The sequence below is a fragment of the Cyprinus carpio genome, chromosome A2, assembly GCF_018340385.1.
Source record: "Cyprinus carpio isolate SPL01 chromosome A2, ASM1834038v1, whole genome shotgun sequence".
Lineage (NCBI taxonomy): Eukaryota > Metazoa > Chordata > Actinopteri > Cypriniformes > Cyprinidae > Cyprinus > Cyprinus carpio.
The window spans coordinates 12,262,360-12,287,614 of NC_056573.1; the positions used below are offsets into that span (position 1 = coordinate 12,262,360).

A 25,255-nucleotide genomic window follows, 5' to 3' on the forward strand; every position below is an offset into this window, starting at 1 on the left:
ATGACAGCAAACAAACATACAGAAAATTATTTTAAGCAGCATCTAATCTGAGCATTTAATCAGCTCAGTTTCCCCAGTTTCCCACAGTGCAACCACAAACAGAGCCAACAACAAATTAATTACTCACCCTCAATCCATCCCAGATGTAGATGAGTTTGTTTCTCCAACAGAACAGTTATTTAGCATAACAGTTTTTGTTCACTTTTGGATCCTCTGCAGTGAATGTGTGCCACCAGAATGAGAATGTGAAGTGAAGAAAAAGCTGTGTGTTTGTTGGAAACAAATCCATCTAGACATTTGCTTTCCATTGCTTTCCATTGCTTTTGGGCAAATTCACCCAGGTCTGGTTCCAGCATTATGCTATTGGGGACATGGGCAATGCATTTTGGATTGCATGCGTTGTTTTGGTTATTCAGGCCTATGCTGGCTCGCAAAGTAGATGATTGTAAGCTCCTACAGATAGTGTGCTGGTGACTGTACATTTTTTAAAATGTGTGTAACCTTTTCTTTTCTTAATTGGCTATGTATAATGTTTTGATTTGTGCGATGTAATGGGTGCAGGAAATATAGGGGTGCTGAGGTACTGCAGTACCCCCTTTTGTCTATTAACTATAAATAAATTATACATAAATATATATAAACTCAGGCTTATAAAGATAACAAGGCAACTAGAAACAATATTTTTTTTCTTTGTATATTTTGTGGTATGTATCTTATAGATATATACGTATATTGTATAAAAACTGTTTGATATAGATTTAAAGTATCTCTTAAATGCATTTAGTAAAAATACATACTTGTATGTATAATACTTTATTATAAATTTTTAAAAGTTACACTTATCAAAAATTGTTACGTAAAAGAAAACTAAAAGTTCACTGTGGAAGGAAACAACATTCACAGTATACAAGTTGTTACAAGTACAAACTAGTAGAAAATTTACAAAATGATGTTGTTCAGATCCGACTGGGCCATAGAAATAGAAATATAGATTCTGTAAAAGCTCAGTGTAGATTGTAAAGGATTGTGGCACTGGCAAAAGAACAACATTGCAAGAAATGTCATGAGAGCGGCTCTTTATATTCAACTAATTAAATGTATAGGTAGAAACTGCATTGATATTTCATTTAGAATTATGTATTCTCCACTTTTTAAGTACCTTAACACTCTTACCACTTCAAAACTGAACAATCACAATAAGCATATAACATGAACATAAAGTACACACAAAGGGCAAGTGAGGAAATTATTTTTGGACTGCTGCACTGGAACAGCTGTACAATTACAAAAATAGCTTATCATCCTGATATATACTAGAGTTTGCAGTAAAATCTTGAAAATCCTAAATTGGAGCAATGCTGAAACAAACACATCTGTACTGTATGTAATTGTAAATACACTAACATTTACATTTAAACATTTCATCAAATGAGTTTCCACACTATCTTAATGCACAGTCAACATAGTTTCATTTTTTTTGCAGATGAATAACAGGGTTAGATGTTATAGAGTCTGTAACTCTTAATAGGCTCAGGTTAACGCTTTAATCAGGTATAGTTTATCTCCATATTCACTGGTAAATATGGGAGCCTTTTTGTAATGTTCCACCATATCCTCCATGGAGCTGAACTTGCGCTGACCAATGCAGTAGAGTCCATCTTTTAGCTGCACCTTGAAATGCTTGTTCTTGTACACTGCCTTCATAGAGATGGAGAAGTCGTTTGGCTGGAAAGTAGAAAACGAAACGTTGTGGTCACAAGAAAGCACAAATAGTCTAATTATAGTTCACCCAAAAATTAAAATGTGCTGAAAATGTACACACCCTCAGGCCATTATCACATGTCGATGAGTTTGTTTCTTCATCTTAACAGGTGTAGAAATTTAGCATTACATAACTTGCTCACCAATGGATCCTCTGCAGTGAATGGGTGCCGTCAGAATGATGAAAACAGCTGTCCAAACAGCTGATAAAAACATCACAATAATCTAGTCAATTATCATCTTGTAAAGTGAAAAGCTGTGTGCTTGTAAGAAACATTAATCTAGGTTATATGAAGCAACGGGAACACTTTTTGTAAGCAAAGAAAACAAAAATAACGACTTTATTCAATAATTCCTTTGTCAACGGTCTCCTCTGTGTCTCTCTGTATCAACATATGCTGTGTATGCTCTTTTGTTTAATCTTTGGAATATGTATGGATTGTTTATTTATTTGTTTAGCTTTGATTTGAAATAAAACAGCGCATTCTTGTGGCGCGGATGACACAGAAGAGCATACACAGTATACAGTGATATGGAAAGACACAGAGGAGACTGTTGACAAAGGAATTGTTGATTAAATTAGTTATTTTTTTTTTTTTTATTTACTTAAAAGTGTTGTTGTCGTTTCTTATTATAAAGATTATTAGTATTATGGTGGATGGTGTATTATTATGACGACTTTTTTAATTTTATGGACCTTGACACTGTTATTTATTTGGCAGTCTATGGGACAGTCACAGGCCTCCCGGTTTTCATCCAAAATATCTTAAATTGTGTTTTGAAGAGGAACGGAGCTTTTACGGGTTTGGAACGACATGGGGGCAAGTGATTAATGACAATTTGGGGTGGAGTATCCCTTTAATGAAGGATCTGTTTATTTACAAACACTTCATAAAAGGTTAACTGATGGATTGGAGTTGGGTTGTGGATTATTGTGATGTTTTTATCAGCTTTTATCATCTTTTTCTGATGGCACCCATTCATGGCAGAGTGAATAAGTGATGGCATGCTGAATTTGTTCACATGAAAATCACACTTTGCATGGCCTGAAGTTGAGTAAATTTGGAGTAAAATTTTAATTTTGGGTGAACTATTGTATTAAATAAATATGTAAAATAAAATGCTAAATGTCACGGATACAACCTGGTTCAGTATAATTAAATTAAATGATCTCAATTTTAAAACCAGAGTTTCAATTAAACTGAGTTACCGTAGATTCGCTGTCTCTGATGAGGAAGTCACCATCCACTCCCCTCTGGTTCAATACCATCTCAGCCTGATGCCGTGTCAGTTTGCCATAGTACCATGGTTTTCCTCCAAACTTTCCATCCATGGAAGGCTTAATGTCATAGTTTGAAGAAAGTGGTCCTGAATTCCCCAGTCCTCTATGTGTTTTCTGTACAACTGTAACATAGTTCTTGGGCACTAAACCCACTTGCCCATTTTCCTTTCTACACTTCCACCATTCAGGATCATTCTCAGGTTTCTCCAACACATACATAAGTTCATCCTTGTTGAAATTCAGCTCCTCTACATTGCCAGAACTGAAATGATAAAGTGCCTGTACAGTCTCAAGAACCTGAGAGCCGTTGTTATTGTGCCCCACAGATGCCAGTCTATCTTTAAGAGAGCTCATGGAGTCGCCCCTCATCATCCCATCCACATCCTCTGTGACATAATTGGAGGGAAACCATCCAGAAAGGCCATTATAGGTTCCTCGCCACCAACCGTCGCTGCACTTCTCTATCACAATGACCCTTGTGCCCTTCACCAAGGAGAGTTCATCGTCCCGCTCTGCGGTGTAGTTGAACTTCACCAGTGCGGGGAGATTGAGGTCATACAGTTGCTCATCGCAGTTGTATTTCTCTGTGCTGGAGGGCAAATCTTGCATACAGCCTTTCTGCTTCACCTTCCCAATCCCTGGAGAAAAGAATTATGTAATAAGAGCATTTGGACAATGATGTATCTTAATAGCAAATGTGCTGTTAAGAAACATAACTACTGATATTTACAAGCTAGCATAGTCTTACTTTCCCATTACAAACTGACATAATTTAGCTTTATAATGTGAAATTGTCAAGGTTACACTCATATGATACCACAATTAATCACCAAACAAGACAAATCCTGATATATAGATTTTATTTTTTCAGAGTTTAGTCCCTTGAAATTGAACTTGAAGCTCCTAAAAGTAACAAAAAAATTACTATAACATCTAGTCCTGTTATGCAAACTTAAAAGCGAGGAGTCAGTAAGCTATTTTAATGGTTTTAAAAGAAGTCTGTTATGCTCAACAAGGCTACATCAAAAATACAGCAATTTTGTGAAATATTATTACAATTTAATATAACAGTTTTCTAGTATTTCCTGTGATGGCTAAACTGAAATTTCAACTGCCTTCAGTGTAACACAATCCTTCAGAAATCATATGCTGATTTGCTGCTCAAGAAACACTGATATTATTATTAATGCTGAAAACAGTTGTGCTACTTAATTTTTTTGAAACCATGATTCATTTTTATCAGGATTCTTTGATGAATAGAAAGTAGCAAAATAATAAATGTGTTTACTGTCACTTTTGATCAACTGAATGCATCCTTGCTAAATTAAAGTGTTAATTTCTTTTTAAAAATACATCTTATTTATACAATAAAAACATAAAAGTCCACTTACAAATAACTATTTATATGTAAAATGTATAAGAAAAAAGAAAAGTATTTTTTTGTATTTTCTATAGGATCATTATTTTTCTCTGTCCCACTTTTGGTCAATTTGTACAACAACAATGTTCCAGTTGCACAATCACAGACCAGCTGACAGCCAAAACCCTAATAATTTATATGCTACAGACTTCAAATCTGTAAATCATTTATTCCAACTGTGTCTTTGTGACTTGAGTATGCCAATAATGTAAACACTGACAAATTGACATTTCATCCATGTTTGACAGGTTTGCCCTCTTGCATAAACTGTTTTACATGACTACTAAATCAAGTCAGGAAAAACACACCCTGAAATTCCAATTTAGTGATTGGGTAATGAAACATCAATTTTGATTGGTTTAAAACACTAATTTCTGGGCCTGAATCCACTGGATGAGTCTGTGTCTGCACAAATGATAAAACATACACTCATTCCTGTCAACATATAATTCTTCTTTTGGAATAAGGATCATAATAAAGATGCAAAGATACAGAAGCTGTTTTATAATCATTTGCAACTATTAAGTATCTACCACGCCTCAACGGTGGACTCTAATGTGCTCCTCATTTTGTTGTTGTGCAGCAGCCGTCCACTTCTCTCTGTACTGCTTAGATCCAGTTTGTTTTGTTCTTTCAAGAGAGCAGTTCGTGGAAAAGTCTTCAGAAGAACAATAGGCTGATGAGTTTCTACAGAAACGTGTTTCTTTTTGACCTTTGTTGAAACTAAAATTAGTCTTCAGAAATGTGAGTGTACTCAACACTCAAGCAATTAAAAAAAAATTATATTTCACACATTTTCAACAGTGCTAATAATACGAAAGGTGCCAGACCAGAATAATAAAATATTACAATTGACATATTTTACAATGAATATTTAATTTATATATGTATGCTTTTTAAATTCTATTTTATATTTTAATGATTAAAATAGAATTTATAAATGTATACATTAAAACAAATGGCCAGTTAAATCAGTAGCACTTTGGTTAACAGATCTATGATTTTTTTTTTAATTTGTTTTTATTATTTTTAAAATCATCATAACTTTTTAATAGTTTTAGCATATATGTAGCTTGTTTAGGTAAATGGGGTATCTTTTTTTTTTAATTCTCATAACGATTCCAAACTTTTGAATAGTCTTTTATCTGAAATATAGCCAGTGTATATAAATGACACAATTATGTTTTGGTATACCACACGGATACACTATTCATCATATTCATCATTCCCTTCAACCAGAGATCCATACATAATTAGAGTTGCTTGTACTGTCGAAAAAAACACAGTTATAAGAATGTCCAAGAAATGGTAAAAAAAAGGAATCGCCTTCTCCAAATGAAAAGAATATCTAATTTTGGCCCATCCATGAATATCAACAGGAAGAAAAAGCAAAAGAGTGATAGAACAGCTTCCTGTAAAATAAACACCCGCAAAAAAAAGAGGGATCTTGTGATCCAGCTAACTCATTCATATGTGTGGAATTACAGAGTTCATCTGTTCCATCAAAATAAAACTTTCCAAACTCATCCGTAGCAGCCAATGTATTCCAACAACCATGGAAACATAAAAAGTCCCAAGACTGGAGGGAAAAAATTTGTCAGAGATAAATCGCTGTCGTGGTCATCTGTGACACAACCAATTCAAGAGGTAAAACCATTATGCAGACGTGTGGAAAAGCCAATGAAGTTGAATTTTTATTTCAATGGAAATTCCAGACAACGGTAATTTAAGCAGGATCCACGCAGATCTTAACTGTCTTCATGATGTGACTCAAGGATGGTGTCCTGTCTGCTTTTGTTTCAGTTCCTCTGACAGCCAGAATAACGGCAGCTCAGCTTTCCAGTTAATTTCCCAGTTTTCCACATGCGGAAAAACATTCAAAAGCAGAGATAAGGCAGAATTCATCCTAAAGTAAAAACCTCGGCAACACAAAGTTCAATATGAAAGGAGGTTGGGAACAGCACTGAGATGGTCATAAAGTCTTGGAGTGGACTTCAACTCAAAACTGAACAGAGATGCAGTGAATAAGGTTTGCATATGTCTGACAAAGTTTGCATGTGGCTTTTTTCCAATTTCACCATTTTTCCAAAGAAGCGTAACTGAACATTTCAGATCGACCTAATTTTGTTGTCATCTGCCCTCAGTATTGAATGAGATCTCTCACTCAGCCCAGGTTTTGAAAAAGCTGAGTGTGATTATCAATGTAATGTAACCCGTGGCAAGCTGCATTCTCATATCCACGACAGAAACTGAGCGAACACAGCCAAATCACCCCGCCTTCATTTCTGTACGGGCTGAGCTCACTCAACCAATGACATCATGAGACAAATAGCCTCTTCACAAACAGATGTAGCATCCAAGAGCTGTCAGCAAAGGTAGCGCCGTTAATTCTCAGAGCAAATACAAACCCGTGATGAACTCGTTCACTTTTGACCTCATAGCTTCTCTGCCCTTTTCTTTTCCCATTTCAACCAATGATACATTTCGTTTTGTGGCTTATTTTCCACAACAGATTTTTAAATGCACAATTACACAACTTAAACTTGAGACATTTTCCTTTTGTGCTGGAATCGGTCACGCCTCCGTTTGCTATACAATAGCTTCTCTGAACTTCCACGGCATATTAATGCACAGAGAGAGAAAGAAAGGCAGACACAGAGAGCAAGAAAGAGAGCTGGCAGGAGGCCATCAGAACAGCCTGCAATTTTCCTCCTCTTCTCTTGAATTTTCAAGTTTGGTTATTCAAAAGTGAGCAAACAAAACAAGTGCAGAAAAAAGCTAATGCAAATAAGGAATCTCATTTGTTGAAGTGTTCTGTCCCGTTACTACTGTTCTTTTGTCCTCCAAGATCCGCTGCTTCACTCTGCCAAGTCACAACACTTGTCCACTGTAATACGGAGAATAAAAACACTCTGAAATGCTGAATGTGTTACAATGAGAGAGAAAGAAACCCAGAGTCAAAGGCTTCAATTATTCATTGCCTCACATCCTTCTGTTTTCCTGAGCTAGAAATCTGCTTTGAATTAGAGAGCTTCCTGCCGCCTTCACAGAGCAGCTCAAGATGACAGTAGAGGAGGTTGAAGGAGCGGGAGCCTGTGCGGGTTTCTGCTTTGATTTTTGTTTTTTAAGAGCGTCCAAGCTACCCCGAAGGGGCTGGTGCTATTCCCTCCCTCTCTTATGGCCAATAGTATAGAAAAAAGAAAGTATTTAAAGTACCTGAGTGCAGCCTAACTGCCCTGTAAAATGTATGTCAATGTGCTCTCAGTTCTGCGTATGACATTATATGAGTGGCTCATCCAGGTTTACAAATCACCCAAAAAAAAAAATTATTATAATAATTATGCACTTCAACGCTTAATAACGTTTTCATATTCTTAATATTATAGAGGAGAAACACATATTCTGAATAATACCAAACTGAAAAATAGCTGTAATTTACATTATACTGTGCACATCTTTGAAACCCTTATCCACCCACTTTCAGCTGATCATAAAAATAACCACAGCAGCAGTTACAAAGTGCTGACAACACAAGTAAAACTTAAAAATCACATCCAGTATGTAGAAACTCACAGAAACGGTTCTTTCTTCAGAGATTTAAGTCAAAAATACATGAATGCATGGAAATGGCAACAACTTTATTAAGCAAAAGTGTTATTTTATTAAAAGATAATAAGTATGTACTCACGAAAGAAGTGTTTGAAAAGGTTGGCCATATCCATTCCCAGCTCTGCGAGCAGCCCCCCTCTCTCACACACTGCCGCTCTCTCTTTCTCTCTCTCTGTAACAGAGGAGCAGCTATTCCATGAGAACTTCCTGAAAGTCCAGAGTTATTGACAGAGCGACTCTCCACCCCACACACATGACTGTCCTCAGCCAATGGCTGTCAAGGGGTCTTTTCTGTAGATTCTGCCTGTGACTGACTGGGCCTCAAACACTTACAGGGTCTTCTGCTGAAACTCAAGTCAGCCATTTACATTACTGTTGTCATTTAATTGGATTATTGTGTGGCCTGGTGAGCCACAAAACATGCAAAAAAAATGATTCTAGTTTATGTTCTTAGCATTTCTCCTCTGCTTTACCTTGTTTCCTTATCTAGCTTTCTAATAAACTTTGTACACTATATGACTATTGTTGGCTCTGTGACGAATTGTAGCGCTTTGGATAAAAGTGTTCATAAAATGTAAAAATGTAATAAACATGGATGCATATTCTATATTTACATTTACACATTCAGCAGGCTTATACTGTATTCAAGGTATACTTTTCTGTCAGTACATGAATGAACTTGGTGTCACTGGCAGTTCAGGTGCAGGAGCAGTTATAACAGTTCTAGGATCTATATTTCATAATGATAAATGGTAAATGGTGGCTCTCAGTCACAGTACAAGTTTAAGTTGAAACACTAAAAAGAGTAACTGGGGTGAATTGAAAACTAAAAGTGAGCTATAAGGAAAAAATAATAATAATAAATGACAAAAGCATTTAAAATGACTAAAAGTTTAACTAAAAGGTCAAATCAGCATGCTTGTAATGCTGCTCAGTCAGTCAAATTTGAGAACTGGGAATGACTGTTGTATAAGCCCTTTTTATGACACAGCCTTACAGAAAATATAAAAAGGAAGAGAAAAAGAAAAAACTGCCTTACAACCTCACAGGGATTAAGCCAAATTGAACAGATTAGAAAGAAGCTTTGAGAGGAACTAGACGGCGAAACCCTGGGGCCGACAACAGATGACATTTGAACAACATTCAGCTGTTTACAAAGCTTTAAATGTTCCTATTCAACTTATGCCATGTTAAGAATTTGGCATAATGAACCTATGTAGTTCATGATAATTATATTATATTTTAGTATATGTATTCATTTTTATTGATATTTTATATGATGAACAGTTCTTATAGTGTGTTGGGGCTAATGCTGTGTCTGGGTCATGAAATTAAATCAGATGAGTACCACTGATCTATAGATTAGAGAGTGAATCTATAGGCTGTACTGCAGTTTGATTGACCATATGTGGGTCTTCATGGGTCATTTAATAGTTGGTCCCCCAGTGGATCAATACTCTGTGTAATGTGAGTAAACTACACTGAACATGAGCAAGTTCTCCTAGATCTCCCAGCTGTCATCTGTTTATAATCCTGAAGAGCTATTGGGAAAGAAAGGTTTTCAAATGTACCTCTGGAGCACCTGGTCCAGGGGGCAGAGCTGTAATTTAAAGGAATGAGCTCACAGTTAAAGGCAGCTGAATTGCTTCCTGAGAGGTGTGAGAAGGTTCAATGCCTGAGAAAAGGTACAGGCACAGCATCCATTCTATATATGTGAAAGTAAGTTTTGCCATAATTATACGCTGTAAAAAATTTTTGCCAAAGTGGTTGCCATATTTTTACAGTAAAATAAATATGGTAAATCATTTTAGGTTTTACTGTTTTAACTTAAATTTACAGTTATGTACCATAACCTCATTAACTGATATAATGTTAATATACCAACCTATTGAAGTACTGAAATTTTGTACCTTTGTAATACACTGATAACCACCAAATGCAGGTGGTGATGAGAAAGTCACATGATGAACCGAAGCCCATCACAAGGAGCTTTTAAATAATAACATATATATAGAAGGTGCACAGTGTCATTCACACAGACACTAAACACCATCATGGTGAGACACATGAAATTAAAAAAATACAATAAACATTCATTAAACAACATTAGGTGTAACACACAACCCTAATATACGAAAGTGATAAGAAAAAACTAAGAAGAAACATGGTTATTTCAACCAAAAAACATCAAATTTGAAATGTAAAGTAGGAAATTCTGTGAAATTCTGTCAATTTACGGTTATTCACTGTAAATTATACAGTCTTTTTCACTTCCAAAAATTGTATACTTCTGTAAAATTACATGTAATTCCAATACAGTTTTTCACCGTATATAGTAGGGGAATTTACCGTAAACCATTTAACAGATTTTTACTGTAGCATTTTTACAGTCTTTTACCGTTAAATTTAGTCTTTTTTTACAGTGTAATATCTCATAATTTAGAATTTTATGTCAAAATTATTACTTATTTCAGAATCTTGGTTTTTCATAATTTTTTACTTTTATCTCAAAATTATTTTAGCATCTCATAATTTAGAATTTTATCATAATTATGACTTTTTTCTCTCATAAATGTCTTAGTGTCATCATTTTTATTACATATTTATGATTTAGCATCTTCATAATTTAGAATTTTTATCTCAAAATTATGACTTTATCTGATATGATTTGTCATGATTTTGAGTTTTTATCTCATAATTATGTTTAGTATTTCACAATTTTGACAGCATACTCTTCATTTGCCACATCTGATTAGACAATGATATATCTGGAACAATCACAGCACCTGGAAATGAACCTCACTTTCACTTTATTTTCCTTTAGCAGCTTGAAAGGAAGGATAACAGAGCCCACATAAAATCATAAACACTGAAGCGTTTGTTACCCCTCCAAAACCTACAGTACAAATGCATGGCAGCTGTTTACTACAGGAAACGCCTGTAGCTGCCCTGCGCTGGAAACGAGGGCCAACGTGCTGGGATTTCATGCAACAGACAATTAAATAATGCATTACAAATAAACATATTGTCACATGTCATGCCCCTTCACTGAGTTAATTGTGGAAACGGAAGTGAGAGTCAGAACCCATCTGCCAGTTTGGAAGGCTTTCCAGGAATCGAGAGAGAATGGCATGGGGAGATACTTCAGATGGCAACAATGATCAAGACATGGATTATCAGGAAGTGAGATAAAAATAAAAGGTGGAAGAAAGAGAAATCAAAGTCATAAATTACTTTTGCTAAGCAGTCAGAACAACAAACTCATCCTGTTTAACTATCAAAATCAATCAAGAAAGAGATAGGAGTAGTGAAAGCTGTATCTTGTCTTAGCAATGGAAGAATAATGATTAAATGCAAAGATGAAAAACAAAAGCAAAACAAATTCTGAAAATGAAAACACTGGCAGGAGGAAGGATAGCATGCACAGAAATAGGTAATAAAGTTCAAGGGGTTATTTCAGGAGTACCTCTTAATGTAAATATGGATGTTAAAGGAAGTCTGGGTGGAGGCACAGTCATCTCTGCTAGAAGACTGCAGACGTGGAAAGACAATAAAAGATGTGAAAGCATGAGCATAATGATTCAGTTTGAAGGGAGTACTCTGCCGATAAGAGTGAAGCTAGGATTTGTAAGCTTCTTGGTACGAGAGTTCATGCCTCCACCTTTGAGATGTTACAAATGCCAACATATGGGACATACTGCAAATCTTTGTAAAGGGAAAATGCGTTGTGCAAAATGCGGGGGAGAACATGAATATGGCAAGTGTGAGGAGGGTGCAGAGATTAAATGCTGTAATTGCGGGGGAGGACATAGCGCAGCAAATGCAGGATGTCCTGTACAACAAAAAGCTAAAAAAAGGTATAGTTGAAACAAAGAGAACTAATGTGCAAGGAATCAGGGTGGAATCCTATACCCAGAAAGAAGTATATCCTGAGAGGAATGAATCCGATCTAAATATTATGATGAATATAACTGACTTTGTGGCATCAATTTTTTTGAGGTGGTAAACGGTATACTTCACAAGAGGAAAGGAAATCAGACAAGTTAAAGTTTATACGCAACAAATATCTCAAGTTAACAGGAGTTAAAACAGAGGAGGTCCATGTGATTTTGAAAGCAAAGGAAGGAACTGCTGCTTTGGATATGACTCAGAGTAATAATACATAGCTGTATAATGTCTTTCCTACTACTACATTGGAATGCCAGGAGCTTAATAGCAAATGGGCAAGAATTTAAAAAAACATATCACAGAAATGGAAAAGGTATGGGGCCGTAGCTGGGGTTTGCTGCGCCCCAGTGCAGGTTGTACTAGTGGGCCCTGTTTGAAAGTGTTTAATAATAGAAGTGAAGAATCTGTCAGTGGCGCTCACACGTCACTCCTATTGGTTGTCGCTCGTGAAATTCGATGTTCATTTGCATAAAGTTAAACAATTTTTAAAGGTGCTATATGTAAGTTTTTGACTCTTGCCCAGAATGTCGGTCTCTGTTTTGGTTTGTGAAACCCACCCACTGTCAGTTTACACAATTGTATTTCAGCACAATCAGATGTGGCAGGGTTGCCAAATGGTGGGAAACACAGCGTATTTCATTTCAGTCATGGATGCTGTCAAACGAAAGGGATCAGAGCGTCAATCTGGCAACCTGCGTTTGCATCAAGTCTGAGGAGGAGGGACTGGGTGAAAAAAACCCTTTCCAATATTTTGAATTTGGACTGTAATACCTAGTTCAACCACTCGGTGTCAATCCTACATACAGTACCTTTAACTTTTGTCGCTTGACTTGCATCGATTGACACGCCCACATTCTGTCTCCAACGGTCACTGTCGCTTGTGTCGCCGGAAGTCGCCAGCTCTCCATTGAAAATGAATGGGAGCATGTCGTTTTGTTGCTGTGTGTTGCTGGCAGTGTGAACGGGGCTGTATATTTCTGAAATAATAATAAACTTAAACATTGTGTAAATAGCACAAATAAATAAATAGAACGACTTTAATCCAACACACAGGGTAGCATAAACATATGTTTATGTTTTTTCTAGTTTGCAGGTGTCCAGGTACAGAAACCAAATAATCAAATGTAAAATAGCACTGCATAGTCTTCACTGTAAACATGAAAGACTTTATAAACCTTCTTCTTTATCTACGTGTGCTTAATACAGCCTAGCTGTGCCATATATTTAGAGACATTTGCATTACTATTTGCATTTCCAAAAACACAAGTGACAAAATACATTACCTTTTTATTTTAAAGCTATTTTTCCATGATCCTGTTCCTATAAATAAATAGCTTGTTCTATTTTAAACCATAAACTTAACCATAAATCTAGCCCTAATTACAAACTGGTCTCACATAACCAGATTTTTGATGATTGGCATAAACTCTGGTCCAGTCTGCAGGCTATCCAGCCAAGAACTGATCTGCCAGACCAATATAACACTGATACAGCAATAAATAATAGACCAGTGTAAAAAAATTAACACTTTGCAGTGTCAATCCATGATCAGCTTGGATTGAGAAGGAATTTGTGTACAAATTATAAGTGAACAATTTATGAATTATGCACATAAAGTCTGGTCTGCTATAGTCTGATGTCCTCAAGCTCCACCTCAATAAAAACAAATGTTCTCCGTTAACTGCTGGACCACTGCAGCGTTTCAACTTCTGACACTGATGAGGCAGAGTAAGCTTAAAAGTGAAAAGTTTCTAAATTACAAACTATCTGAAAAAACAGGAACATCCAATCGATGTGGTAGGCCAAGTATAAACCAAACCATGTGTGCTGTGACTCAAACACTAAGGCTTCCTTCCTCACAACACTGAACTTCTGCTTTGAGAAGCAGCGTTAGACACATCTAACACAGTGGTGATGGGGAGAGAGTGACTGATACTGGTATCCCTAGAGACATGGGTTTATGGGACAAAACAGACTGAAATTACCTCGAGAACTTGAGAACTTGGAAATATCCAAAGCTGCATTTATCCAAAGACAAAGCCACCTGTATGAGATATATGACAAGTGACATTTCACAGCAAAACCTCCTCACTTCAGGTTTACACATCCTGTTTCAGTTCTCCCTGATTCTAATCTGATAATTTTCAGGGGATCCACAAATCATCTGGCATGCTTGGAAAGACCTTGAATCAAATAAAATCTCGGGCCGCAGTGAAAAACTGTGGACAGGTCTTTGCAAAGATACTTTTTTATTTTATTATTTTATGTTTGATATTATTTTTTATTATTTTGTTGCATAGCGTGAGATTTTTTTTGCAAAGTTCAAACACATTAGAGGATCCTTTAAGAATGTAGCTGTTTGTCTGATAAACGTTTTCAAGCAATGTGTTTTCTTAAATCTGGAAACTCAGTGAACAAACTCTCAATAATTAAAAGTCCATCTGTGAGTGATATTGTGAGAAGAAGTCCACTGAGCAAAAGACCACATCTGCAACTTATGAGGCTTCTGAGCAATCACTTCTCTACAGTCAGAGAGCTAAACTCCAGCACACACTCAGATTTCAGCTGCCATTCATTGTAGCAGCGGTAACAACACTGATTGTCATAGGTCCTTGATCCAGACTTGTTTATTTCTCAAGGGAGGCAATAAATGCTTGCACATGATGTCATGGGATGAACTTCAGGCCTGTGCTGATGATATCAGAAAACCCACAAATCTAAGCCTACAAATTTCAATGCGCTGACATGAATGTGTTTGAGTGTATTTGTTATGACGACATGGTTGCACACTGAGATGATGTCATACAGTCCATGGGTAAAATGTAGAAAACATTTGATACTTTGTACTGCACTTACATATTGGTTTCATTGGCTTTTTTTATTTTTATTTTAAGGTTAAGCATTAAATTAATTTTAAACCCTTTAAGCATTTTTGAAATCAATTTTTGAAGAAATATTATTAAAATATAAATTCAGTAGCTTCATTCAGTTTTAATGTAATTATTTGACCATTCCTACCACCTTGTAAACACTGTGAAAAAATCCTATAAAACTTTCAAAACACAGACAAACATTATTGTGGTTAGAGAATTTGTTTGCTTTTTATAACTTAACAAAAATGGTTAGATTCTCATAAAAATGCACAGTGAAATGAATACATGCTTTTATTAAAGAGAAAACAAATCTTTGAAAATATTTCGAAACAGCACACTATTTGCTGTTATTTTTTTTTTTAAAGACACAACAGGTACATTCTCTGATTCCTGTTTCTGAAAACAAAGTGTTGTAAGTGAAATTATTATTATATGTTTGCATGGATCATGCATTGGCTTTTTTATTCCAAGACAATACAATGTTACTTTGTCAAATATTTTGAATCTGCTGCACAGACTATGCAACCTTTTGAATTTAATCTCAAATATGAGAACGCCTTGCCAAAACATATTATTACAGTACAATGGTTAAAACTAACTCTAAGTGCATGAATAATTCACTGTTTCAATGTTTGATTTGTTTTGTTATTGATTATGGGTATTTGGGATGTGCTGTTGATTGTTTTTTCAGTTCTATTTGGTATATAGTCACAAAATACCAACAGAGGGCACTATTGACCATGTCCTTTTTTTTAAGTTGCAGCGCATATTTATGAAAAGATCTCATGTTGTCATTGCAGCTCCTCTACACAGACATTTATTTTGATGTACTACCTAATGAAACATGATATGACATAGCTAAACATGGATAATTATTTACATAATACAAGAATCCATAACCTTTTTGAGCTTCACATAATACAACAGTCAAAGACAACTTCACAATGGCACTTCATCAATGAATAAACTTTACATACTGTAAACTTTACATATATCTTTTTCTCAAACATTCACAATAATTTTTAGTGTCTAAGCAATTTTAAAAACCTGTAATTGAAGGCCTGAAATATCAGACTCAACAAAAATATCTATAAAACAATAACTTTCATTACTTTATCGGTGAGTCGAGGATCTCTTCATACTCCTGTCTTTTGCTCTTGCCCACCCAGTAAAGCTTTACGGCCGTCAGCACGACAACACTGATGATGATGATGAGACCCCCGATGATGTCATACACTGAGGGGACCATGTGGAGCACAATCAGCTGCAGAAGCATAGCCACAACAATCTCCATATGCTGAACGGTGCTGACCAGTGCAGGATGGAACTTGTTGAGGGCGTAATAGACCCCCAGGAATGCCACAGTGGAGCAGACGCAGATGCCGATTAGATAACCCCACGTCTCTCCGTCCAGTGGAATGATGGGCTCCTGCAGGATGAACATTGTGGACAGTCCCCACACGGTTCCGGTCCAGCCAAAGGTGAAAAGTGCAGTCCACATGCTCACCCTCTCTTTTATGGCACGGTATATGATCATGGACAGGGCCGCCATTAATCCTGCCATCACCGTCATGGTGTAGCCGAAGGCCTCCTTCCAGAAACCCAGAGATCGGTGCTCGCCTACAATGTTGGGAATCATGACCAAGCAGAGTCCGAAGACACTACTGACAACCGTCACCACGTCTGTCATTCCTAGTCGCTCATCGATGAGTAAAAACGCCAGTATGGCGCTGAAGACCGTCGTGGTGGCTCTCCACATGATGGTGCCATTGCTGGGCGGGACGATGGCAAAGGAGGTATACGCACACGTGATGGAGATGACATTGCACACACCATAGAGGAAAAGACGCAGTCTGTAGCCTTGAGGCCCGAAGGGAGGCTCCTGGTAATAAAGCACCACCGCGATGGACAACACCTGGATGACGGAGCGGATAAAGAGAAGCTCTAGCGATGGCACCCTAGAGCGGTCAGCAGCTAGACGGGTGATGAGAGCCACGCAGCCGTGGGCCAGAGCCGCCCCGAACAGAGCGGCCCACGTCATGCGTGAGGCGAACACAGAGGCCTCGCCGAAGCTTTGCAGCTGACCTCCGACCCCTTTCTCTTTTTGATCCCCACCTGGTTTGGACCGACTGTCAAGTGCGCCAAAAAAAGTCCTGCCTGACTTGCTGTCAGTGAGGTGCTTGCTGTCTGAGGTCTCTTCGACAAATGAGCCAAAGTCTTCAAAAGATGGAGCGTCATCATAGCCCTCGTCTCCAGGCTGGGGAAAGTGAGTGGCATATTTGACTGTCACTGTGTTCGGGTGGATTTTGACTCTCTTCTTGGAGCCAAGAAGATGCTTTGATGGTGAATCATCCATTTTCTTACAATACTAGCTGTTGAGTAGCTCCTAAATGTAAAAAAAAAAAAAAGTATTTTTTGAATCTGGATCAATGACCATTATTCGCACTGACTGTACCACAGCATAAAACCTAAAGGCAAACTCTTTCTTTACAAAAACTGAAATTAGTTTATATTACATGCTTTTTAATTTTACATGCAGGTAAAAACTGTAATACTGAGAAATATTACAATTTCAAATAACTGTCTGTGATCATTTTAAAATGTATTAATTTAATTTATTGCTATGATTCCAAAGCTGAACTGAAACAAGTCTTTGCTGAATAAAAGTATTAATGCTTTTGAAAAAAAAAGACGTCACTTTTTTTATTGTATATATATATATATATATATATATATATATATATATATATATAATGAGAATAGAGAGTGTGTGTGTGTGTGTGTGTGTGTATATATATATATAAAAGCATTTATAAGAAGACAAGTCATTAAGTTCTGACCCACAAATATGGTTTTCTATGGTAATATGATATTTTTATGAATTTTATCCTTAAAGGACATAAATGTCATGCTGGGGTAATTTGTTAGTTGTGTTTTAAATTGATACAATTCATTAAAAACAGTTTGGTCAAAACATAGTAATAGTAGTATGTTTCAGAAATTGTTTTAGACTACTTTTTACATTAGCTTTCTTCTCCTGAACCTTTTGTTGTCAGTTAATTAAGATATGTATCTACAAGAACTGACTCTCAAAAATAAACCTACACTGAGAGTAAAAAGTCTGTCCCCTACAAGCTATTCCGAGAACATGGTCTAACGCCTGCTTCGATGATGTCACATGACACAGAAAGCAGCGGATGAAGTTGTGAGTGACATTTAGCAGAGAGGAACCGATTTCACTCCGGATACTGATTTTATGAATGAAGCAGAAGGCGCGCTGTCTAGTAGGCTACTACAGCACTGAATGTAGGCTATACTCACGCCCCTTCTGTTATTCATGCCTAACATACATGATACATACCTATATCTTTCAATATGAAACAATATGGCCATTTATAAGAAGGTAAGTCGGATATTTCTATTAAAAACCACTTGCTCAATAACCAAGAAAAACGATTAAATCTCACCTATCCTCTTAGATGCCTCACGCCACTGAAGATAAACGAATGAATGTATTAAATCCAGCGATCATTGCTGTGTTTTTGAGACAATATGTTTGACTTCCCATGCCTTTCTTTCTGTATGGAAACGCTTCTAGATTTGTGAATAAAATAATGATTAAAAGCAGGGCACCTCCGCCTCCAGTCGGCTCGCAGTAGGTCTCCCAGAGGCTCCTCTCGCAGGATGCTGAAAGTCGACGCTGTTTCTGGATTGTGAGATCTCAGTCGAGCTGCATTGCATGGACTTTGATGAGGAGCATTGCTCTAAGCGTGCGTCAGCATTCAGGAGGAGCATGTCATTGACGCAGTACAACTTCACCTAACAACATTTGAATCACTCTATCACTCTTCATTATGGCCTTAATATAATTTATACATAAGCAGAAGATATATTTATTAAACAGCCTGCTAGTATATAGGCTAATTTCAGAGCAAACAATGTAGGCTAAGTAAAAGCGTGACAGGCTCGCGTTATGAACACAAATTGGTCGTTTATTAATAAGGATTAAAACTACACGGGGCTTTATTCATTTTTTTATTAAAAAAAAAAACAGTATTAATTAGTCATTAGCGAATCATTAATTACAAGCAATATTTATACAGCTTTATGCTTTTTGTCAGTAATACAGGTTTGAAACAACATTTTTAAAAAAAAATATTTTTTTAAGTGCCCTTGTTCTGTCTAAAAAATTAGGTTTTCAAATGCATTTTCAACTATTTAAAAGATGCGTTAAATGAGATCAGGAGCAAAGATCTGCATCATTCATATTTCATGATATGATATGACCCCTGTGACTTGTGTCACTATACTGAGGGGAGATCTCACCATGATTTGCCCTCCCATCAGCTGGATGATTATCTGACAGCTGTGTAACCTTTTAAAATAAAATAAAAGTATTTTAAAATAAAAACATTTGTAAGCATATTTTCCCTCTAAGAATCATCGTACCTCTTGTCTTGCTGGCTGGATTTTTTTCATGTCTTTTTAGTCTTGACCAATCTATTTTTAATTTTAGGGAAGCTTTTTTTAAAAAAAAAAAAAAGATCTAGTTTATCATGAGTTAGTTTGTATTGCCCCTCTGTTTGTAATTACACATAGATAGCCTTTAATATTTATAATAACCAAGGGTGTGTTAAAATAGTGAGGCCCTGTTTCCATAGTAACTACACAGAGAGTTCAACAGAACGTGCAGTTCAGCCCAGAGGACCAGCCATTTATCTTAAAGTGTTTATTTTTCATGTTTTAAATAGGCTGCCTGTGAAGATCCCTGAATAAACAACACGTGGGTAATTTTCTCCATGCTATACATAGTCATTGAGACATACGCACTACTCACAGATTTTGGAGGTGGATCAGGACAGTTCTTCCATTAGTGTCTCCTTTTACCTCTAATGAATTATAAATGCATAACAGATTATATGTGAGATATCTGAATGCTCAACCACTCTACTGTCATTTCGACAGATCAGTGAGCGTATAATCCTCAGTCACCTCTGAACTCTTTTCCTCTCTGTGCTGGTGGAGAATGATGGGTGAAACTCATTCTACAGTCACAGAGAGCAAAGAATCAGTGCTATTTTCCCTGCAACACAGTAAAAGTGCTTTAGTGTCCTTTTAAGACAGTATTACATTATAACACTCATACTTATTATTTAGCTTTTCATTCTTTAAATGGAATGTTTTATTAAATTTAAAATAAAAAAAAGTTACATAAATTATTAAATTGTTTATATATAGAGGACTCACTATTTAACAAACCATACAGGGCTGGTTAAACCAGATCATGAAGAGCCAATGTAGCTTCACTATCCCTCACTGTTTGTTTGGGCTGGGCAAACAGGCGCTCTGTAACCAATATCCCCACTCTCTTTATATGAACTGCTCATAATGAATAGACTGCATCTTCTCCCTGTTATTTTGAAAGCATTAAATACACCAGCTCACTCCACTCAAGTATGCACAAGAAAATATTGATAGACTAAAACAGGAAAGTAATGCAGCAAACTCCCATTCGACTAAAGAGAATAGGTATTTTTCTTTGATTCATCTCTATTCAACATTTCTAAACACTGTTTATTCCCTGTTTTATGCTTAATAATAAGCGATATCATAATATATTAAACTAAATCAAACATTAAACTAATGTCATTAAGTCATATATATATATATATATATATATATATATATATATATATATATATATATATATATATATATATATATATATATATAATCAATCAATGTATTTATAATCAATCAAATGTATCAAACAAACAACACATTTATTCCTAGTACATATTCAGAAAATATTTCAGAACATACAGCTCCGCATGCAAACACAGAGGATGAAGGTTTATTCACCATGCACAAAGACAGCAGGTGTCATTATAATTCCAGGAGCTGCAGGCAGAATACAGCTGTTGAAAAACCATTGTTATTTTTGTTAACTGTGTAATTGTAATCATTTGTCGTGTTATATCGTTTCATTTTTTTGTGTGTTTATTTTTAATCATTTGTCGTGTTATATCGTTTCAGCAATAAGTGAGGTTATGCTTAAACATATTTATCATTATTATCATCATTAATGATACATAATGATATTAATCATACACATTAATTATATTCATCATACATAATTCAGATACTACATATCCTTAGTTAGTTGTCTTGTCAGTCACAGACATTTTCCCGATGCTAAAAACAGAATAAGACAATGAACTGCGGAATACAAAACAATAATAGCTTTGTTCAGGACATTGGTATCATGTAGTAATTGAAATAGGCCTATAATCAAACATAAAAATGGGTAAGGCATTTCCTGTCGAGAGGAACAAAAGCTGATTGCTTTGGGAGCTGGAAAAGCTTCTCTGAACATGAGAAAGCTGAGAACATAAATTGTGATAAATTAATGTATCCTAATGGGTTTTATTTTAGATACCTTGTCAATCAAAACATTTTAAATGTTTCTAAAAAAAAAAATACAAAATAAAAATCCAGTGGACAAAACAATAATAATAAAAAAAATATTACATTAAGGCCTGTAACATATTCTACCCAAGGACGTCAGTGCAAGTACAAATGCTTGGCTTTGTGCATTGTTGCATTCTTAAATCTGATCACTTCTTAGTGCTTATTTTCTTTAAGGACAGCTGCTGACAAGGTGGAGCAATGGTTTGGCAGTGGGCAGTTGCATTGCAACCCACTGAACAGGATGCATGTATAACCCTTACAGCATTAATAACCTGACTAAGGTTAACTTAACTGCTTGACAGGTGACAAAAAGTTTGCATGTGATTTTACTGTAGGTTACAGTTAGATGCTTAGCATGTGAATTACCTTGAGGCTCTTGAAGTGGCAGCTGGCCTGCTGTCTGAGACTGCTTGACATTTTCAAAACAGACACATATGCAGTAAACATATCTGGTAATTAAAATGTTAATGTAACAATAAATAAATGTATTCAAATATAAATAGCCTAAACTGAAATTCACTTTAACTGTATCAAAATGATGACAGTATGAATTAAATTTTTAAACAAATGATGAGGTCAAGAGGTCAGTCTGGCCAAAATCATCATTTAAGAGGAATACAGATAATTTGATGTCTTTAAAAATAACTACTTTTCATGCTAAGTTCATTTTATGTAAGATAGTGGTTTATCTAGTTCTATACAAAAAAAGTATAAAATAGTTAGTAATTTTTTTTTAGACTTTTCTGAAATAAAATGATTGAAAATGAAAGAAATATCACTCAGGAAATTAAAATGTACAATGTGAGAATGGTGAGAATGTAAAAAAAAATAAAACAAATAAGCAGAAATACTTTTTTTTCTTTTTTTTTTGCATGTATTCAGTTTATTGTGTTTACTTTTCGTTCATTTAGAGGCTGATAACAGTAACAATAACTATAAAGTTTTAATTGCTTTAATTCTATAAGAATAACAAAGTCCTCATGACAGCTATAACGACGCATAGGAATCATATTGTTGAAATAATGTTCAGAGTGTTTTTCTAGCTGATTGATAAAAGCCAATCAGACTCCATCCTGCTTCAAAGAGTTTGAGCATTTAAATGGTCTGACCACATACTGTGGCATGCCTATAATAAACAGAATGTTCTCATGCACTGGTGTGGACACCAGTGACGTTGTTAGGTTTTTTGGGCCCCCTGTATAGGACATTTCATGGGGCACCCAAAAGCTCTAGGCTCCCTGTTCTCAGTCCCAATTTTGAACATCTTCTCAGATTCTCTGAGAATCCTATTTTCACCTGCATCTTGAGAAAATACATCATACAAGTCCCAAGCAATACCAAGCATCAAGTTCCAAACAATTAATGGGAAGTACTTCTTGACAACATGCTTATAAATGGTTAAAGGATGGGGGATGAAGCTTGTTGGCTCGGTTCGACCACCCAGTGATCTCCCATCATGACTACGAGTGTCTATGGAGTATTCTCAACCTCATCCATTTTTTATTGGTGCAACAGAGCACAGACACCATCGAAAGGGGAGGAAAAGCCAAAGAGCTGCTGTGAGAGCTCACAGCAAGGTTACTGTGCTTAAAAATAGAGCTAAGCTGCCAGACGTGATTGCTGTTAGCTGTCCTTGCTTCAAAGACATTTGCTGGACGTTGTGTGATTAAGGCTAAGGGAGTGACACTATGTTGACAACATCATGCTGTGTTGTTTTTGCATGTGCCAGCCTTTTCTCAGTGATGATGGCCCTGCAAAATTTCACTTGAATCACAGATGTGAATTTATGGACAGCTAAAGCAATAAATCTTTTGTGACAAATGCTTTTATGAGGCAGTGGCCTTTTCCCCCTGCATTATTTATGTAAATTGTACATGCAAATGCTCTTTAGACATCTGATGACAATATAGCAAAGCACAATATATTTTAAACAATACAGCTGTGAAAGGTGAAAATCATGGCGGTTAATGATGAAAAATATCCCATCAGAGACTGCTATTGCAATCTATAACTCTTTAAACTATAGATGTTCAAAGACAAAGCTTTAAAGATTTATCAGACTTGCAGATGTCTAAAACTTATCAAACACTCAGCCTGTTAACTGCTTTCTGACCATTCTGTCTAACTGAAATTGTCTTGATTTGCCTGCTCAAGACAGCTAAGATCAACCATGATTAACAATAAAAAAGCATTACAATTGATTGAGCAATGAGGCACTTACTCACGAGTCACAACAATTCCTTGTGCTGAGGTGTAAATAAAAAAAGGATGCATGAAATCCAGTTGGTGATTAAAATTTCCATGAAAATTGGAGTTTAAAAGTAAAAAAAACAACACTCTATGTACACACAATTTATATTTAAACATTTAAAATCTAAGAAAGTGCTCTTTCAACATTAAATAGACATGTGCTATGTTTTGAATATAATAGACACTATGACTTTATGACAGTATGTAGTCATATGAATATGATTTGAATAGCCCATCACTAACCTGTGAGTCAGTTAAAACTGTTATATTCCTTTCCACCTGCTGTTTCTCCCTCCCACCAATTGTGTCCCAGAGAAACGGAAGCAGGGGATAAGGCATCTTCAAGTACTTTTGGCCAGGGTAATTACATCCCTTATGTCAAGTTGCTATGGAGACAAAGAGGAGAGCAGCAATCAGTGCAAACATTTACAGTGGCTGCAGGGAACAGCTTTGTTTGAACCTACTGCGACATGTGATTATGACTGAGAAACAAATAATTAGTTGTGAAATACGGGGATTTAAAACTGTACAATGACATGGCATGATAAAAGAATCATTTACATACAGCAGTGAAATGTTCGGCTGCAAATCATGACGTATAATGAGAGCAAATTAAAACACTTCAGACAGTAATGACACTAATTTATCTCTTCACTTTTAATAGTCCATGCTATTATGTTTAATGTGGCCTGCAAGTGGAGTCATCAATAGTATTTACAAGTTCCGACCACATGAATGACCAAGTTAGCTTGTATTCACCAAGCTGTTAGTTGGACGGGACGTGTCAATGTGAAAATAGCTGAGAATATGAATAAATTGTTTAGCAAAATTTTCGGTGCCTTATTTCAATAATATTAAGGTGCTATGTATGAAATACATACAGCTAGACAAGACAATAAATGTAAAGTTAAGCAATTTTCTTTTTTTTTAAATAGAGTATGCATAAATAAGCAATATAAATGAAAATTATATAAAATAAATATAACATAAAATACAATAAAAATATTACTAAACTTTTATGACTAAACATATTAAAGACTGTTATCACTGCTGGTGGATGATTCCCAATGGAAACCACTTGCTGCTACTAATTAAGGGCCAGTTGCTTGAAGTGCATAGACTCTTTTTTTTTCTTCAAACTGGCTGTCGCTTTTTAATTTCAGTTACAAATAAAGGTAGATTGGTCTAACTGAAATCTGAAAAGTAAGACTGATTACCCTTTGGCTAACTGCTAATTGGTCAAACTAGTCTTAAAATAGTGGCTATGTTTATACAACTGGCCCCAAAAAGAGTCTCATTATTCCTGTCTATATTATTTATTTCCTTCAAAGATGTGTCTGTCTGCAGGGTTAGTGCTCAGTGGAAAGACTGTGATAATGAAGTATTGATTCCTGTTTGAACTTTACACAGACATAGATGTTATGACAGAAGAGGGAGCATGAGTCACCGCTAAATATCATCTTTGAAGACGGCTTGAAATCAGATTGTGAAGACCTATATATAGTGATCTTTTAGACGTGTGTGTTTAGTGACAGAAGCCATGTGTGCCACCAGACCCATTCCCTTCAGTGACTCACACTTTCCACCATTTCCATCATTCTTCTCCTGGAAGAAGCATAAAGCCTAGTAAATTCTCTTTTG

At 35.9% G+C, this 25,255-nt stretch overlaps 2 protein-coding genes across 3 annotated transcripts; both read right to left on the reverse strand.

Moving 5' to 3' along the window:
- Positions 1-819: 819 nt before the first annotated feature.
- Positions 820-8,275, reverse strand: LOC109059537 (cytoplasmic protein NCK1-like). Its single transcript, XM_042773515.1, has 3 exons — positions 8,152-8,275; positions 2,972-3,681; positions 820-1,725 (listed from the first exon to the last, which is right to left on the reverse strand). Exons 1-3 carry the CDS (start codon positions 8,183-8,185, stop codon positions 1,531-1,533), a joined length of 939 nt encoding a protein of 312 aa, XP_042629449.1. The 5' UTR covers positions 8,186-8,275; the 3' UTR covers positions 820-1,530.
- A 7,419-nt stretch (positions 8,276-15,694) lies between these two features.
- On the reverse strand, positions 15,695-18,691 carry LOC109059538 (solute carrier family 35 member G2-like). 2 transcript variants are annotated; one of them, XM_019076731.2, is made up of 2 exons: positions 18,527-18,691; positions 15,695-17,279 (listed from the first exon to the last, which is right to left on the reverse strand). In XM_019076731.2, exon 2 carries the CDS (start codon positions 17,247-17,249, stop codon positions 16,002-16,004), a length of 1,248 nt encoding a protein of 415 aa, XP_018932276.1. In that variant the 5' UTR covers positions 17,250-17,279; positions 18,527-18,691; the 3' UTR covers positions 15,695-16,001. The 2 variants fall into 2 exon arrangements, with proteins under 2 accessions (XP_018932276.1, XP_018932275.1); XM_019076730.2 differs by having other exon boundaries at positions 18,361-18,691.
- Positions 18,692-25,255: the final 6,564 nt, after the last annotated feature.

Bases quoted from the DNA above. Each gene is read 5' to 3' on its own strand.
- LOC109059538 (XM_019076731.2), bottom strand. From the start codon at position 17,249: ATGGATGATTCACCATCAAAGCATCTTCTTGGCTCCAAGAAGAGAGTC.
- LOC109059537 (XM_042773515.1), bottom strand. From the start codon at position 8,185: ATGGATATGGCCAACCTTTTCAAACACTTCTTTC. The intron at 3,682-8,151 runs GTGAGTACATAC...TCTTTTCTCCAG, and splicing joins CCTTTTCAAACACTTCTTTC to GGATTGGGAAGGTGAAGCAG. The intron at 1,726-2,971 runs GTAACTCAGTTT...TCTACTTTCCAG, and splicing joins TCAGAGACAGCGAATCTACG to CCAAACGACTTCTCCATCTC.